Source organism: Lissotriton vulgaris, chromosome 5 (genome assembly GCF_964263255.1).
Source record: "Lissotriton vulgaris chromosome 5, aLisVul1.2, whole genome shotgun sequence".
Taxonomy (NCBI): domain Eukaryota; kingdom Metazoa; phylum Chordata; class Amphibia; order Caudata; family Salamandridae; genus Lissotriton; species Lissotriton vulgaris.
In genome coordinates this window covers 410,057,279-410,074,768 of record NC_141693.1, presented here as the reverse complement: position 1 = coordinate 410,074,768, position 17,490 = coordinate 410,057,279, and the positions used below count along the sequence as shown (strand labels likewise).

At 44.9% G+C, this 17,490-nt stretch overlaps 1 protein-coding gene across 3 annotated transcripts in view; it reads left to right on the top strand.

The window, feature by feature from the left end:
- The window catches only part of RTKN2 (rhotekin 2), a 307,712-nt gene that overhangs the window by 51,202 nt on the left and 239,020 nt on the right, over positions 1-17,490 (top strand). For all 3 annotated transcript variants that reach the window (XM_086920081.1, XM_086920082.1, XM_086920084.1), the window contains exons 3-4: positions 14,996-15,054; positions 15,199-15,252. In XM_086920081.1, coding sequence (XP_086776207.1) covers positions 14,996-15,054; positions 15,199-15,252 — 113 coding nt within the window. The remainder of the gene's footprint in view (positions 1-14,995; positions 15,055-15,198; positions 15,253-17,490) is intronic.

The following is a 17,490-nucleotide window of genomic DNA, read 5'->3' as shown; positions in this document are numbered from 1 at the left end:
AGGTTACAAGAAGAGACAATGTGGTACTAGGGCGGGACTACTAAGCCTATTGACCAATGAAAAGCCACTATTTACAAATGACAGGGGCCGGAGGCAATTAAAAAGATGGGCGGAGCTTTGTGCCATATCCTGAATACGGTACAAACACTTTAATGTACAAGAAAATGGGAATGAATATAGACTATGAATCAGTACTATATTAAAGCTGTCCAACCTAACATGGTTAGTTTAATAATATTTCAATTTGAGACACAAAAGCAAAACTCAAGAAGAACAGAAGCTTGTCAGGTGTACATTAGATAAAACAAGCAAAAATGAACAACACCGTTGCACATAAATAACAAATTAAACCTTGTTTGCAGTGTTCAAAGCGTCAACAACGTTTCTATCCCATCAAAACAATACTAGGATCATCATCCGGACATTGTATTACATGCATGAGAGAGAATTGCCAGGGCAAGCAGTCCTAGGTATGACCGCACTTGCATCTCAGGAAATCAGATGAGAAGCGGGTTCACCATAGGGGCTCACCCGTGCGTAACAATATGTTGAAGATAACCGTGCATTGAGGCACACAATTGGACAAAATTATTTAATAGACTGCAGTGGCGAGTCCAAGGCGGATCCTAGTGAGGCTGGCGATCTATCGGTGCAATGACTGTGGATAGCCAGAAGTGTCCACAACGACCCAAACCTGAATCCAGCATGTTTCAAAGAGACCGTGCAAGCGCTGCCTAGGCGAGACCTGAAATGTGACTCAGGTTGACTCCTGTTTCTTGTGTCTGGCTGAGAGGTTTAGCTTTTTACCTGCCTCATAGACAAAAATATATACTATCCTTTTGTCACCCTTGTGTGTTTTAAATAGTTTTTGTGTTAATGTAATTCAAAGCAAAGAGCACAGTTTATTTGCATCGGTAAGCACCATACTTCTTTGTGTTGAGCATTAACGCAAAAAAGGTTTTTCGTCCACCTGCGTGCTAGGAAGCACCCGTACTGTTTCTTTTTATTTAAAATGTTTATATGCAGTGGTTGTACTGATGTAAAAAAAAAAATAATGTTATTGCAAGCAATGTGGCCCTCTCCCCATTTTTGTGGTATATGCTTGCAATAATTAAAAAAAATACCTTTGCACCATCTTGTCAACGACACTGGTTGTTTTGCTAGTTCTTTATTTTTGAGCTTCCACGTGGATCACATGTTGTTTAGTAATCAAAACAAACCTACACAGCGAAAGCATGCTGCAGGCGTTCTAATAGGTAGGGGTGGGGATATTTGTCTCTCGCAGCATACTTAGCAGTGAGCAGCACGTGAGCACGGTCGCGGAAGTCATGTTTTTTTCCTAATTCAATACGGTGGGCGGTGACCTCGAGCAGAGTGCACGTTTGCTAGTCGAGATTTCCCGTTTCCGCCGGGTTTGAACGTATAATTACTTGAATCCAACAGTTCCATATCATGCACAATAAGTTAACGTTTCTGTTATCCCAAACCTTAAATATTAGACCACCATCCTCCTTATTTTTTATTTTTTTTTATTTTTTTTTATTTGTTTTTTTACAATGGGAACTGTAAAAATGTGCTATTTAAACCGTCTGCTTTGAACAATTTGGAGTTTAGATGTTTCATGATGTGGACAAGTAGTCACCTCCTGCCATCTAGTGGTCGTTTTGATAAACTACACAGCATAAAACATGGCTTCATGAGTTAGGTTTGTGAATTTAATAATCATGACGTCTCACTCCGGTTACAATTGTTGGTAAAGTTACATAGTTTTAAATAGGTTTACAATGGTGCTTACATTTTTGTACACTAGGGCTTATCTTTTATCATCAGACTTTAGTCTTTAGCAAGCACGGATTTTAACCATTGTGAAACTGTCTATAGCAACCTTGGAAACGAGATGAGGAGTTTTTGTTATATTAGAAAACATTTCACTAACCCGTAATAAACATAAGGGGTGAAAGCTTATTGTAATTTCTTTACCCCTACATCCCTCTTATTTCTTCCCCGTGTGTGAAGAACCGTTTTGCAACAGGCATTGCATACAGCAGTCTAGGCAGCTAAATATAAACAAGCATTGGCAAAGTCAATGGGTATCTCCAATCAGAGAGCTGTTGACTTTCCCAATTGATTACATTAGCCATTTAGTACACTAGCGTGGCTGCGGTTCAGCAGGGCTAAAATGTAGTAAAGGCGAGTACTGCGGAGTGTCGTAAAATGAAGTAGAGTGGCATTGAGTGTTGTTGAGGGAGTTGAATGTTGCAGAATGGAATGGTGTAAAGTGGCATATAATGGAGTAGAGTGTAGTAGATTATCGTGGATTGGTATGTAGGAGGAGTACAGTGTAATGGCATAGTGTTGTAAAGTGGTATTGAGTGGCATAAATTATAGCAATGTGTCGTAGAATAGAGTGGTATGGAGTGACATGGAGGAAGTTGCGTAGAGTCAAAAAGGAGAGCCATAGAGGGTAGTAGAGTGTCTTAGAGTGGAGTCGAGTTTAATGGTGGAGTGGAAGTTTAGAGTACAGAGTAGATTGACGGTAAAGTGAAAGGCGTAAAGTACAGAGTAGATTAACGTGGAGTGGAGTGAAGTGGCGTAAAGTACAGCGTAGACTGACTTAGATTGAAGTGGTGTAGCCTCCATTGGTTTTGAGTGCAGTGTCGTAAAGTGCAGTGATGTAGAGTAGAATGGTTCAAGGTAAAGAGGAGCAGCGTAAAGTGCAGTGAAGTGGCATAGTGTACAGTGACGTAAAGTAGATTGTTTCAGAGTAGTGAAGTGTCGTAGAGTGGTGCAGGGTAGAGTGCAGTGTTGCTGAGTAGAGTGATGTAGTGCGGTAATGTTAGAGTGAAGTGGTTCAAGATAGAGTGGAGTAGTGTAGAGTGCAAAGGAGTAAATTAGAGTGACAGAGTGGAATGACGCAGAGTACCATGGCTTAGGCTGCATTGGCATAGAGTGATGCAGAGAAGAATGGCGAAGAGTTGAGTAATGCAGAATAGAGTGCAGTGACATTAAGTGGATTGATGTAGAGCAGCTTAGAGTGCATTGGTGTGGCGCGATGTGGGGTGGTGTAGAGTTAACCTGTGCAGAGTAGAGTACATTGCTGTAGAGTTCAGTGGCACAGTGTGCAGTTTTGCAGAGTGGCATAGACTGCAATGGTGTAGAGTGGTATAACGTGCAGTGGCTTAGTGTTGTAGAGTATAGTCTTCATTGGTTTTGAGTCAAGTAGTGTAGAGTGCATTTTGGGAGAGTCCAGTGATTAAGAGTAGAATGGTTTAAACTAAGGCAGGGCAGCGTAGAGCGCAGTGGCGTAGATTGAGTAGAGTGAAGTGGCATGGAGTGATGCAGGGTAGATTGCAGTGGCAGAGTGTAGTGATGTACAGTGCACTGGCCTGGAGTGGTACTGAGAAGAGTGCATTGGTGTACAATGCAGTGGCATAGAGTGCAGTGTAGTGGAGAGGCCTAGACTAGAGTGGTGTATAGTGCAGTAGTGCATAGTTGTGACCCAGAGTAGAGTAGAGTAGAGTAGAGTGGCGTGGAGCACGGTAGAGCTGATTGCAAGACGTGGAGCACAAAGTAAATTGCAGTGTGGTAGAGGGAAGTGGTTGGAGTAAAAAGCTGCGACGTTCTGTCCACTGGTGTGAAGTGGCACAGAGTAGATTGTTTCAAAGTGGAGTGGCACAGGGTAAAGTAGAGTGGTGCAGAGTAGATTAAAATGAACTGGCGTAGAGTAGAGTGGTGTAGTGTGGTCTGGAGTGGCGTGTAGTGGGGCAGAGTAGACTGGAGTGGCAAAGAATGCATTGGTGCAGAGTGGAGTGGAGTGGGGTAAAGTAGAGTATGCATGGCGTGGCGCTCACTGCTGTTACAAACAAAACATCTTATATTGAAATGATCTTTACATTTGCACATACGTACAGTTTTACTGATCAAAGCATACAGAGCACAAACAATGTGTAGAATGTTCATCACCTATTGTATTTTTTTTTTTTGGGAATGTTTTAAAATGTTTCCACCACACTTAAGAATTGTCAAAAAATATGCTTCACTTTTGCTTCACTAATTATGAAATAGCTACACAGTTAATTTACAGATATTTACATTTTGTTGTGTGGTAGAAAAAAATAACATTGTACGCACGGCCTTCCTCCGGCACACCTCCAGTAGCCAACATGATTGTCACACTAATCTTCACTTTGAAGTCGAAGAAAGAAAAACTAGCATTTGTAATGCAATCGGTTTAGCCTTTGGGAGCTTATATGTATTTAGCTATGCAGCACATTAGCCTGGGTGCTGGAACCTCTACTTTTCTTTAACATGGAGGGAAAGTAAGCACCAAACTGCGTGACACGCCAGGTATGGGAACACATAGAGAGAAATATTGCCTTTCAGCTGGAAATGGTATAAGTCCATGCTCTGTTTTTAATATCAAATCAGTGCCTTTGTTGGTCATATCACAGAAAATACAAGATTTTAAAGAAATATTATTGTCTATAGGTGCTTGTGGAAGACAATTTCTATGGACTGGAATCTAGAGAATGCTAAAGTGATTCTGGTATTTTACTGACCTCTGCTGGTCGTTTTTTATCAAGACAGTTAAATATGGGCAGTTGAACAGGGAAAAAAAGGCCCTAAGCGGAAGAGGACCAGTCCTAGGGCTGATCTCCAGACCCCACAAAGTACATGAACATATAAGTATATAATAAGTATATGCTAAAGTATATACAAGAGGTGTCAAATGCTCAACCTAAAGCACCAGGCTCTCCTGGAAGACTGATTCAGAAAAGGGGTGGTGGTGATGAACAGAGTGTCTGAATTAAGCAGACCACTCTTACCCAGTCCAAAGATCAGGGCTTTATCCATCACCGTTTTTTAGCTCACTGCACCATCCCAGCTCAGAACTTGGCTATATGCAAATTAGTCTGACCCTGGCCCAGTGCATCATGGGAACAGGGCAGACCAAACTACCAAGCCAATTCTTATACTGGGAAGGAAACAAGCTACCGGGGACCGGTTTCTGGCATTTCAGCCGTCTTCGGCCCGGCTTGCTTGAATCCTGATGGTGCAATGAGCTAGGGACTCACATCTGAGTATACCCTTCCACGCTTATGGTGGACAAAAATGATGTAAATATGTAAATAACGGTGATGGATCAAGCCCTGATCTTTGGACTGGGTAAGAGTGGTCTGCTCAATTCAGACACTCTGTTCATCACCACCCCCTTTTCTGAATCGTTTTTGGCCACTATAGGTGTGGCAGGGTATACTCAGACATGAGCCCCTTTCTCACTGCTCCATCAGGATTCAAGCAAGCCGGGCTGAAGACGGCTGAAATGCCAGAAACCGGTCCCCGGTGGCTTGTCTCCTTTCTGGTGAAGAATTGGCTTGGTAGTTTAGTCTGCCCTGTTCCCATGATGCACTGGGCCAGGGACAGATTGATTTGCATATAGCCAGGTTCTGAGCTGGGATGGGGCAGTGAGATAAATAACGGTGATAGATCAAGCCCTGATCTTTGGACTGGGTAAGAGTGGTCTGCTCAATTCAGACACTCTGTTCATCACCACCCCCTTTTCTGAATCGCTCCTGGAAGACTGAGCCTGACGTTTGACCTCTGGCTTTTAGTGCACAGGAAATGTGACAAGATAAGAACAAGAATTAAAGGCCTGTTTACCCAACAAAGCCAGACAATCTGAAACAAGCAATTGTGTGTAACAAAACACAAAGCTAATGGTAAGCCCTGGGCGGAATGAATTCCAAGGGAAGACCTCTGAGTGTTCCCAAGATGTTAGAAAACTAGACCGCTGCGCAGTAGGCTTTGAAACAATGTCTCAGAAGCCCTAGTGCAGACATGCCTTTCCCATGCCTCATTGTGCTGCATTGCCATGTTTTCATTTAACTTCTTGACTTTAATCTTTTTTCCTCTGCTAAAGGGTCCTTTTGAAATCAAACCCGTTCTTGATTCATTTCCTCCTCAAACCCAAATTTGACTGTGGCACCCAAACACTGATTTCCTTTCCAGGCTTTGCGGTGCAGGCCGATGGCTTTAATATTGGTTTCCTGCACCTTTCAAGAATCACCCTATACCGATAGTGTTTTATCTTGTGCTTCAAACTGCATTGCTCCATTGATGCATGTAGCAGACTCTTAAGGGTAAGACTTTGAAGAGCCCTCCTGCCTGGAGGTTTAACGTCCTTAGAGCTTTTAAAAAGCTGCTGAAATATCCTTGGCTCCAGTCGCAAAAAAAGCAAAAAGTAATCATTCTGTTAACAAGTCTTTATTCATCATCTGTAGTTGTGATGGTGAGTCCAGAAAAACGAACACTGACGTGTTGCTTTTCAGGCACCTCAAATGCATTGTGGTGAGCATAAAATGCAGCGAAGACGGACTATTTGTTTGGGAGGTGTGATCAGCCTTTTACTACAATTTTTTGAACAGAGGCCAGTCTTTTCCCACAATAATTGGAACCGAGTAAGATCTGACCTTTGTGTACGAGGTTACTAACCGAGTAAGATCTAACCTTTGTGTACGAGGTTACTAGGAGCTGGAGACCCCTTTATTAGCAGATGAAAATTGAAAGGCTTAAGCCTCCGACTGGCTTCAGGGAAGCTAAAGTTATCTCCACAGTGGGGTTAAACATAAATGGATTGTCTAGTCCAGACCAACGCTTGTATGGAAGAGTGACGCAGTTCCCCATGGAAATTACAAATCTTTTTAATTTCTTAGTTGCTCTGGTATGGAGTATGAGAAGGCAGAGCCTTGGACCTGCAGAGAGGCCTACAAATCACTTGTAGTTTGTTTGTGCTTAAGGAGGCGCACTGCAAACTGGGGTTGGTTTATGTCAAGACCTGTTATTCAATACCTGGTGGATGTAGTACTCGCTAATATTTGTGGAAAATAGTGATTTTTTAGGTCTTTAGCCCTATAGATGGTTTATTGCTGTGTAGTTCACTGAAATGAGAAGGACCTCCTTCTTGGGGCTTTTACTTGTGGGGTATAGTGAATGTGAGCAGCCGGTACACTCTTAGAAAACACTATTTTTAATATTTCAGGGAGATTTTCTTTTATGTTTCAAGGCTCAGATTAATTTATGTATTTGATACATCATAGTTCATACTTTTATTAATGTTTAGACAGTTAAAACATGGATTCTTTAAAATAAATAACATTTATTTATAAACATGCTATATAAATACAAATGTAACATACTTCAACTAAAATCACTGGGCCCCTACCACCTAATCGCATCTGAGTGCTAATCCAAATAGGTTTTTAGAAATCTTGCCAATGCTCGAGCCACATAAAAGAATTCCATTCTTAACAAAAGTGCTAGTACTTAATTTGGACAATTTATGTTATACTTTTTTAAACTATTTTTTTAAATCAAGCAACCGGGCCTCTATAAATGACGACAATCAATTAAAACACGAACATTGAAATTTTGAAAAGGCTTTCCACATGTGCTGTTATTCGCTTGATCTAGTAATATTTCAAATTTCTGAGCTCTTACATAACGCACATTTAATGCTACCCAGAACTTTAATAGTATTACTCGTAATCAGGCAACTGGAAGTGCCGAAAAGTACGGAAATACATTCATATTATCCCATAAATCTAACCTATATTTTGTGGAGCGTCTATTCCTTGCATACTTCAAAGTCCACCAATCTAGATTATTTTTTACAGGCTCTTTTAAATCTGCTTTAGTGCAGCCTCAGCTATTTTTAATTCTAATTTTAGGGTTACTGAGATGGATTCCAATCTTTTCTTTGCTCACTGTAATTCACTTCTTGCTATTTCAGAAACATAGCAGGCTGATATCCTGTAATGGATGACTTTATGGTATACTTTAGTGCACGGGTACTCCTAGTACGGCCCGCGGGCCGCTAGCGGCGTGGCAAGCCTTCCCTGGCGGCCCACGGACCTTGCAGTACCCGTGTTTTATAGAAACACTAGCAGCCCATTCCGACCTTGTTCGGGAGCAACAGTCTTCTCCGACCCCCGCCCGCCCCGACATTGTCCAGCAGCCCGGGCCCACGCCCGGCCCGTCCCCCGCCTGCCCCGACCCCCGCCTGCATTCTCTTTTCTCCTGCAGCTCGGGACCCCGCCCAGCCCATCCCCCGCCTGCCCCGACATGGGTCCCCTTACCTCAGCCGCCGCTCCTCCCGTCTGTCTGCTGCTCGCACCACCGCTGGCCTGTCCGCTGCTCCTCACGTCACCGCTCCTCCCCGGCGCCATGTCCGCCTCTCCCAAACCTCAGCCGCCGCTCCTCCAGCCTGTCCGCTGCTCGCACCGCCGCTGGCATGTCCGCTGCTACTCACGTCACCGCTCCTCCCCTGCGCCATGTCCGCCGCTCCTCGTCGCGCTCCTGGACGCCGCTCCTCCCCGCGCTCCTGACGTGAGCACGCACGTCTCGGCCGGCGCTACTTCGTAGGGACTACTTTTTTTTTTTTACTGTAAATTTTTTAAATAACTTTTTTTAAACTTTATATAGCCTATAACCATCTACACACCCTGACGATTCCAACGGTGTATTGGGTGTGTGGATTGGCGCTGTGGTTCCAGAGTTTACCCGCCTCAAAGGCTGAAAGTTCTTCCTTTATTATAGTAGTATAGATTTATAGAGAGTGTCTGCAACCGGAGCGCGACTCAGAGAGACAGCTGCTCTGTGGGGGCCGGGTGATTCATTTCCATAGTCCGAGTGGAGCTGCGGGGGGCCTACGAAGAGGTGAAATACTACAAAGCTCCATTAACATGCAAATGTTCTTTTAAAGACCCGTGAAGTTGACGGGATGCGGCTGCGTGTGTGCCCTGAAGCTGTCTCAGCCCGGACACACACAGGCAGGGTGAGATGACAGGGCAAAATGCTCTAAATTAAATACAGGGAAACAGAAAGGCAATAATTTGACTGTTGGCGCAGATGGCCGATAGAAATACTTATTGACCATCTACTACTTCATTGTCTTCAGTGAATCATTAATTGTTCCAATGTTTGTATTGAAATCAGCACAGAGAATGATTTCCGATATTGATTCAGCCAATCAAAGCTTTGAAATCTTCTATTAACTACTTTGGCATATTTTCCATGTGTAGTGTGAAGCGGAGGCATGATGTAGGGTCAGTGGACAAGATTGTTCTCTGATGAGGGTGAGGTCAAAATAACAGGTGCAAATAGATTAACTGAACACTGCTTGGCTGGTGCTACGTGGCGCAAATTGCCCTTCCCCTCGTTAGGGGCCTTCAGTTCAGGGTAACTTCAGGCAGGCAATTAACAGTAGTTCATGCCCTCACCAGAATGCAACAACGATGGGTAAAAGATTTAATTGTCGGTGCCAGGCTGAGCAGACTTGATATAACCTCATCCAAGGAGGGAGGGAAACAGAGGAAGAGCGAGGGAAAGGGAGGGAAGCGAGGGAGAGTGCGACCAAGAAATGGAGACCGAGAAAGGGAGACAGACAGAAGTAGGGAGACAGACGGAGGGAGGGCGACAGAGGAAGGGAGGCGGAGTGAGTAAAGCGGAAGGGGAGTGAGGGAGGCAGGAGTGAGGGAGGCAGGAGTGAGGGAGGCAGGAGTGAGGGAGGCAGGAGTGAGGGAGGCAGGAGTGAGGGAGGCAGGAGTGAGGGAGGCAGGAGTGAGGGAGGCAGGAGTGAGGGAGGCAGGAGGGAGGGAGGGGAAGGAGGGAGTGAGGGGAAGGAGGGAGTGAGGGGAAGGAGGGAGTGAGGGGAAGGAGGGAGTGAGGGGAAGGAGGGAGTGAGGGGAAGGAGGGAGTGAGGGGAAGGAGGGAGTGAGGGGAAGGAGGGAGTGAGGGGAAGGAGGGAGTGAGGGGAAGGAGGGAGTGAGGGGAAGGAGGGAGTGAGGGAAGGGGGAGGGAGGGAGGGAAGGAAGGAAGGGGAGTTAGTGAGGGAAGGAAGGAAGGAAGGGGAGTTAGTGAGGGAAGGAAGGAAGGAAGGGGAGTTAGTGAGGGAAGGAAGGAAGGGGAGTGAGTGAGGGAAGGAAGGAAGGAAGGGGAGTGAGTGAGTGAGGGAAGGAAGGGGAGTGAGAGGGAGGGAGTGAGGGAAGGGGAAGGAGGGAGGGAGTAAGGGGAGGGAGTGAGGGAAGGGGGTGTGAGGGAGAAGGAAGGAGAGTGAGGGTGAGGGAGAAGGAAGGAGAGTGAGGGTGAGGGAGAAGGAAGGAGAGTGAGGGTGAGGGAGAAGGAAGGAGAGTGAGGGTGAGGGAGAAGGAAGGAGAGTGAGGGTGAGGGAGAAGGAAGGGGGTGAGGGTGAGGGTGAGGGAGAAGGAAGGGGTGAGGGTGACATCACTGATGACCTCTCTGATGACATCACTGATGACATCTCATTTGACATCACTGATGACATCTCATTTGACACCACTGATGACATCATCCAGTGACTGTGTTTCTGTAAAGTTTAAATATGTTTTACATATTGAAGAATGAGTGGATGTATAAGTGTCTGGATGAAGGATTTAGTAGGTGCGTGACTGACTGTATGAGTGAGTGATTAAATGTGTCTTACTAAATGCATGGGTTAGTGACTAAACTGTCTGAATGTGTGCATCAGTATGTCTGTTGTTGTGTAAGCTGCTGCATGTGTTGATCAGTAGCTATATGTGTGGCTATATGGGTTATTGATTGGTTGCCCAAGTATTTGAATGGTAGACTGAGTGTGTGTGTGTGGGTGGCTGGGAGGAGTGTAACTCTGTGCATAGATGTGTGAGCAGTTGATTCACTAGGTGCATGAGTTCAAGACTGCATGTTGAAACAGCTATATGGGCGGTGGACTGTGTGCATGGGTGTGTTGGTGAGTGAATGGATATCTCAGTGCTACATGTCCAAGTAAGTACATATGTGTAAAACAGTGCATGTGAGAGTTGGCATATATAAATGACTATACATGAGAGCCAGTGAATGTGCGAGTGGCTGTATGGGTCATTGTGTACTTGTATCAGTGATTGTATAATTGAGTAAGTATGTGTTAGTATATGTTTGAATAAGTAAGGTGTTGTGTGTATAACTGTATAGTTGAGGAAATGGAAGTGTGATTGATTCTTTGCATGACTGACTAGGTGTGTGAGTAACTCCATGGATGAGTGGCAGTGTGCGAGTGTCTGTATAGGTGTATGAATGCATATGATAGTGTTGTATTGATGAGTGGCTGTATGTATGAGTGATTCTATGGGTGAATGAGTGAATGTGTGTGTAGACCTAGGAATCAGTGAGTGCGTATGTAGTAACTTGTATTGGTGTGTCAATGGTTTCAGGAGTGGTAGTCTGTGCTAAACAGTGGGTGTATCAAAGGTTATATTAGTGTGAGGAGGTGCATCGTATTATTATCACATGAATGATATCATCAGTGATGTAATCAGTGATGTCATCAGTGATGTCACTGACCATGTCATGAATGATGTAATGTGTGACATCATCAGCAGTGGATTGCGGGTGCGCGAAATATAGTTAGTACAACTAACTATATAGGAGCAATTTCAATGGTTTTTTAAATGCTAATTCTTAACTATATAAGGCCTGAAACCTATGGTTTTTTAAGTGAATTTGCAAGGTTTTTAAAATGCTGATTCCTACCTATATAAGGCCTGAAACCTATGTTTTTTAAGTGAATTTGCAAGTTTTTTTAAATGCTAATTCCGAACTACATAAGGCCTGAAACCTATGGTTTTTTAAGTGAATCTGCAAGGTTTTTTAAATTCTAATTCCTAACTATATCAGGCGTGAAACCTATATTTTTTTTTTCAATAAATTTCAAAGGTTTTGTAAATGCTAATTCTATTAGCAGATAATGTTGACATATGTTATTATCCTTCTGGGACCACCTGAGCAGCCATCTTGTTTCTCAGGAGAAGTGAGGCACAAGAGCACAAAACAAGAGTGGAAAACGCAAAAAGGGGGCAGGGTTGAGACTCCCTGACCCCCTAGCCCTTCTCAGGGGGTCCCAGAAGGACCACCAAGTGCAAAAAACACTTTTTTTTGCCCTTGGAGGTCCTTTTGGGACCCCCTGAGAAGGGCTAGAGGGTTGGGGGGTCTCTACCCTGCCCCCTTTTCGTGTTTCCACTCTTGATTTGGGCTCTCTTGTGCCTCAGTTCTCCTGAAAGATGGTGGCCAACACTTCCTGGTTTGGGCAGTTTGGAATGTTGACAGTCGACTGCCAGCCAATCGGAAACTCGCTCGCGCACGTAAGGGTATGCGCACGTATGCGTAAAGTGCGCATATATAGATATATAATTTACTCAAATTAAATTTTCTCAACAACTACTGTAGGGATTTTCACCAAATATAGAAAAGGCTCTACTGCATACCTGTCCCTACCATTTTGCCAAGTTAGGTGTAATTCAGCCGTTCGGGCTGTAGCTGTGTCTGAAGGTCCCATAGAAAATGCCATTTGAAAAATTTCAAACTCACTTTTCTGAAGAACTACTGAAGGGATTTTCAACAAACGTAGCGAAGGCACATCTGCATACCAGTCCCTACCATTTTGCCAAGTTTGGTATAATTCCATTCAGCCGTTCGGTGTGTAGCCGTGTCTAAAGTTCCCTATGGAAATTAACATGGGGAAAACACGTTTTGGGACCCGCCTGACGAATCCCCCCGAAACTTTCAGGGAAGGAGCGGAGCTGGACAAAATTCTGGAAAATTACACACACATTCCTCAATCGGCGCCAAAGTTATTCCCAATAGAATGTAGAACGCATATAGATATATATTCCCAATAGAATGTTGAGCGCATATAGATATATAATTTGCTCAAATTAAATTTCTCAACAACTACTGGAGGGATTTTCACCAAATATAGAAAAGGCACTACTGCATACCTGTCCATACCATTTTGCCAAGTTTGGTGTAATTCCGTTCGGGCTGTAGCCGTGTCTAAAGGCCACATAGAAAATGCCATTTGAAAAATTTCAAATTCAATTTTCTCAAGAACTACTGGAGGGATTTTCACCAAACATACAAAAGGCACTGCTGCATACCAGTCCCTACCATTTTGCCAAATCTGGTGTAATTCCGTTCAGCCGTTCGAGCTGTAGCCTTGTCAGAATGCCCCTATGGAAATTAACATGGGGAAAACACGTTTTGGGACCCCCCCTTTTTTCCTCGGCCCCCGCTTGACGAATCCCCTGAAACTTTCAGGGAAGGAGCGGAGCGCAGTGAGGCAAATTTAAGGAAAATTACAGGCAGATCCCTCAATCGGCGCCAAAGTTTTTCCCAATAGAATGTTTCTCTGGTAACTAGGTCCTAACTATATCTCTCTATCTCTCTATCTCTCTATCTCTCTATCTCTCTATCTCTCTATCTCTCTATCTCTCTATCTCTCTATCTCTCTATCTCTCTATCTCTCTATCTCTCTATCTCTCTATCTCTCTATCTCTCTATCTCTCTATCTATTCACTCGAACTTCCCACAAAGCGAAGGAATGACAAGCCACACCAGCCGGGTATGCTTATAAGTTTTCTTTATTGGGCACAAAGAAGACGCGTTTCGAGCGCACTGGCTCTTGGTCACATATATATATATATATATAGATATATAGATATATAGATATATAGATATATAGATATATAGATATATAGATATATAGATATATAGATATATAGATATATAGATATATAGATATATAGATATATAGATATAGATATATAGATATAGATATAGATATAGATATATAGATATATATCTATCCATAGGTTTCACATAAGTTATAGTTAGGAATTAGCATTTAAAAAACTTTAGAAATTCACCGTAAAAACCATAGGTTTCACACACTGTTAGAATTGGGGGTCTCTAGTTGGCAGAGGTAAGTACCTTTGACCAAATAGGAACCCTTACCTCTAGTCAGGGTAAAGGGATACACACTGAGATAACCCCTGCTCACCCCCTTTGGTAGCTTGGCACGAGCAGACAGGCTTATCCCCAAGGCAAAGTGTAAGGTAGTTGCACCAACACGCACAAAAACTTAATGACGCACCACAAATTGAACCCACACTGGTAGGTGTATAAAAAATATATATCTTTATCTAGTTTAGGCAAAGGAAATCAACAATGCAATGCCAGCATACTTAATAACTTCTTTGGTAAGATGACTTATTTAAGTATTAATTATTTAAAAAAATGGAAAGCCATTGTTATTTGTAATATCAATACATCTAAGTCACGTAATTACAACACATATTGCATTTCAAATGCTATAGGTGTCAAATTTGCGAAAGTTAAAACTATTAGCATTGTAAATGACAAAGCTATTAATTTCGCTATTTTCAAAACCAACACATAAATAAAATTCCAATACCAATAGCTCAAACTTTCTTAATGCGAGACCTATTGCATTGCAAATGCTTGTTATATTAGCCACTCTCCGCTTTGCAAGTGGTACAATGCCCCTCAAATGTGCCCACGTTGCTCAACTGGAGCAGCTGACAATATCCACATGTTCGCTACATGTCATAAACGTCATGAATTATGGTCTGGAGTTAACACTCAAATAACCACTATACAACACATGGGAGGATACTCCTAAAAGGAAGAGGCGAAGCGGATTGGATTTTTGACTCTCTAATCGTTGCAAGACTGATGTATGCTAGATAATGGAAGTTGGGCCCAAGTTATGGGAATGGTGTTAGTAAATCATGGAAGTATATGAATTGGAACTTCAAATAGCTAAAATACGAGGATAAACTGCTAGATTCCAAAGTTGAGAAGCAATGAGGGATTATCTGATGCCCTGATTGTTTTGTTAAATACATATGGCCATTATGTATCCGTTATTTATATCATTCTTTTGTATTTAAATCTTATGGATTTATGTGTCCATGATTTGCCCAATATTTGTATAATTCTTTATTTAGGTATTTACACTCATTAACAAAGAAAATGACAAAAGATGGACGTCATTCTATCCTGAATTCTTCCTCCAATAGTTTTTCCGAACCTTATATAGTCTATTTATAATATTATATTTGTCGAGATATTTAACAATCCTAATTTAAATTTATCAATGCAGGTCTTCAGATATTGGTACAAAAGTGCGTGCAGCATGCATGGGAAAAGTTGCTATATCAGGTAATAAAAACATTTTACCTAACTAAACCTTTTAAAGTGAATTGAGGGGTGTTTAGATTTTTTTCTTGTTGATTTTACTTTAATTTTAAATCATAGTCTATATATGAATGTAATTTAAAATGTTCTCTATTGTACCCCCTTCAGGTGTACGAATCCCATTACTGTGGAAAAATTCTGATCACTTCAGCAACAAAGAAAGTAGGTTGAAATGTTGAGTTACATCATACACACAGGGACCTGTTTTGTGATTCGTATCTTAGTGTAAATCACAATAAGTAATCGTGATAAGTGTTTTATTTGCTTTGCTTTAATGTCATGTTTGTGTATTAAAGTCCTCTTTAAAAAAAAAAAAACTGTTGATATAGTGTATGTTAAACTTATTTTCCTTCATGCATCTTCCGTGTATCTACAGCCTTCCAGCTAAATATCACTTTGGCGCAATGAAAAGATATATTAACAGATGTGCTGTACTGTGCAAGGTCCTCCTTCTTGAAAAAAGGGGCCCTTCTGCAGTTCTCCATTGCAGACTTCCAGCCCGCTGAGCTATCTTCTAGCTCAGTTTTGTGACGCGAGCCAGGTGTGGCCGTTGGCAAGCTAGGCACATTCCACCCTGCAGGAAGTGCCGGGGCGTGCTTTTGTCAACACTGAGCGGCATGTGGCACTGTGGGAGGAAAAATAACAGATTTTGCCAAATGTGGCTACTGCTTGATTCTGCCCAGGGTTGGCAGCCATCAGAGAAATTTGACAAACCAAGATATTTATGAAAGCTAGACACACAAGTGAGTCAATGGTGGTATGACCTGTGCAGATCCCACTACATTTTCTAACCCAGAATGTGCTACAAACATTGGTTAAAATCCCACACACATACACAACCACACACACACAACCCCCCCAACACAACCCCCCCCCCCACATAACCCCCCACACACACAACCCCCCCACACACAACCCCCCCACACACAACCCCCCCCACACACAACCCCCCCCACACACAACCCCCCCCACACACAACCCCCCCCACACACAACCCCCCCCCACACACAACCCCCCCCCACACACAACCCCCCCTCACACACAACCCCCCCTCACACACAACCCCCCCTCACACACAACCCCCCACACACACACCCCCCACACACACACCCCCACACACCCACACCCCACACAAACCCCCCACACAAACCCCCACCCCCCACACAAACCCAACCCCCCGCACACCCAACCCCCCCGCACACCCAACCCCCCGCACACCACCCCCGCACACCACCCCCGCACACCACCCCCTGCACACCACCCCCCCACACCCAACCCCCCCACACCCAACCCCCCCACACCCAACCCCCCCACACCCAACCCCCCACACCCAACCCCCCCACACCCAAACCCCCCACACCCAAACCCCCCACACCCAAACCCCCCACACCCAAACCCCCCCCACACAACCCCCCACACACAACCCCCCCCCACACAACCCCCCCACACACAACCCCCCACACACAACCCCCCCACACACAACCCCCCCACACACAACCCCCCACACATACAGCCCCCCACACACACAACACCCCCCCACACACACAACACCCCCCCACACACACAACACCCCCACACACAACCCCCACACAACCTCCCACTAACACACAACCCCCCCACACCCAACCCCCCCCCACCCAACCCCCCCCACACCCAACCCCCCCCACACACCCAACCCCTCCCACACCCAACGCCCCCCACACCCAAACCCCCCACACTCACAAACCCCCCCAACTCACAACCCCCACACTCACAACCCTCACCACCCTCCCCACACCCCCACCATACAGCCCCCCCAACCAACACCCCCCCCACACACACCCCCACACACAAACCCCCCCCACACAACCTCCCACAACACACAACCCCCCACACACACAACCCCCCACACACACAACCCCCCACACACACAACCCCCCACACACAACCCCCCCCACACACAACCCCCCCCCATACAACCCCCCCCACATACAACCCCCCCACACACAACCCCCCACACACAACCCCCCACACACAACCCCCCCCCACACACAACCCCCCCACACACAACCCCCCCCACACAACCCCCACACACACAACCCCCACACACACAACCCCCACACACACAACCCCCACACACACAAACCCCCCCACACACAACCCCCCCACACACAACCCCCCCACACACAACCCCCCCACACACAAACCCCCCCACACACAAACCCCCACACACAGAACCCCCCCCACACACACAACCCCCCCCACACACACAACCCCCCCCACACACCCCCCCACACACACAGAACCCCCCCCACACAACCCCCCCACACACAAAACCCCCCCACACACAAACCCCCCCACACACAAACCCCCCCACACACAAACCCCCCACACACAACCCCCCCCACACAACCCCCCACA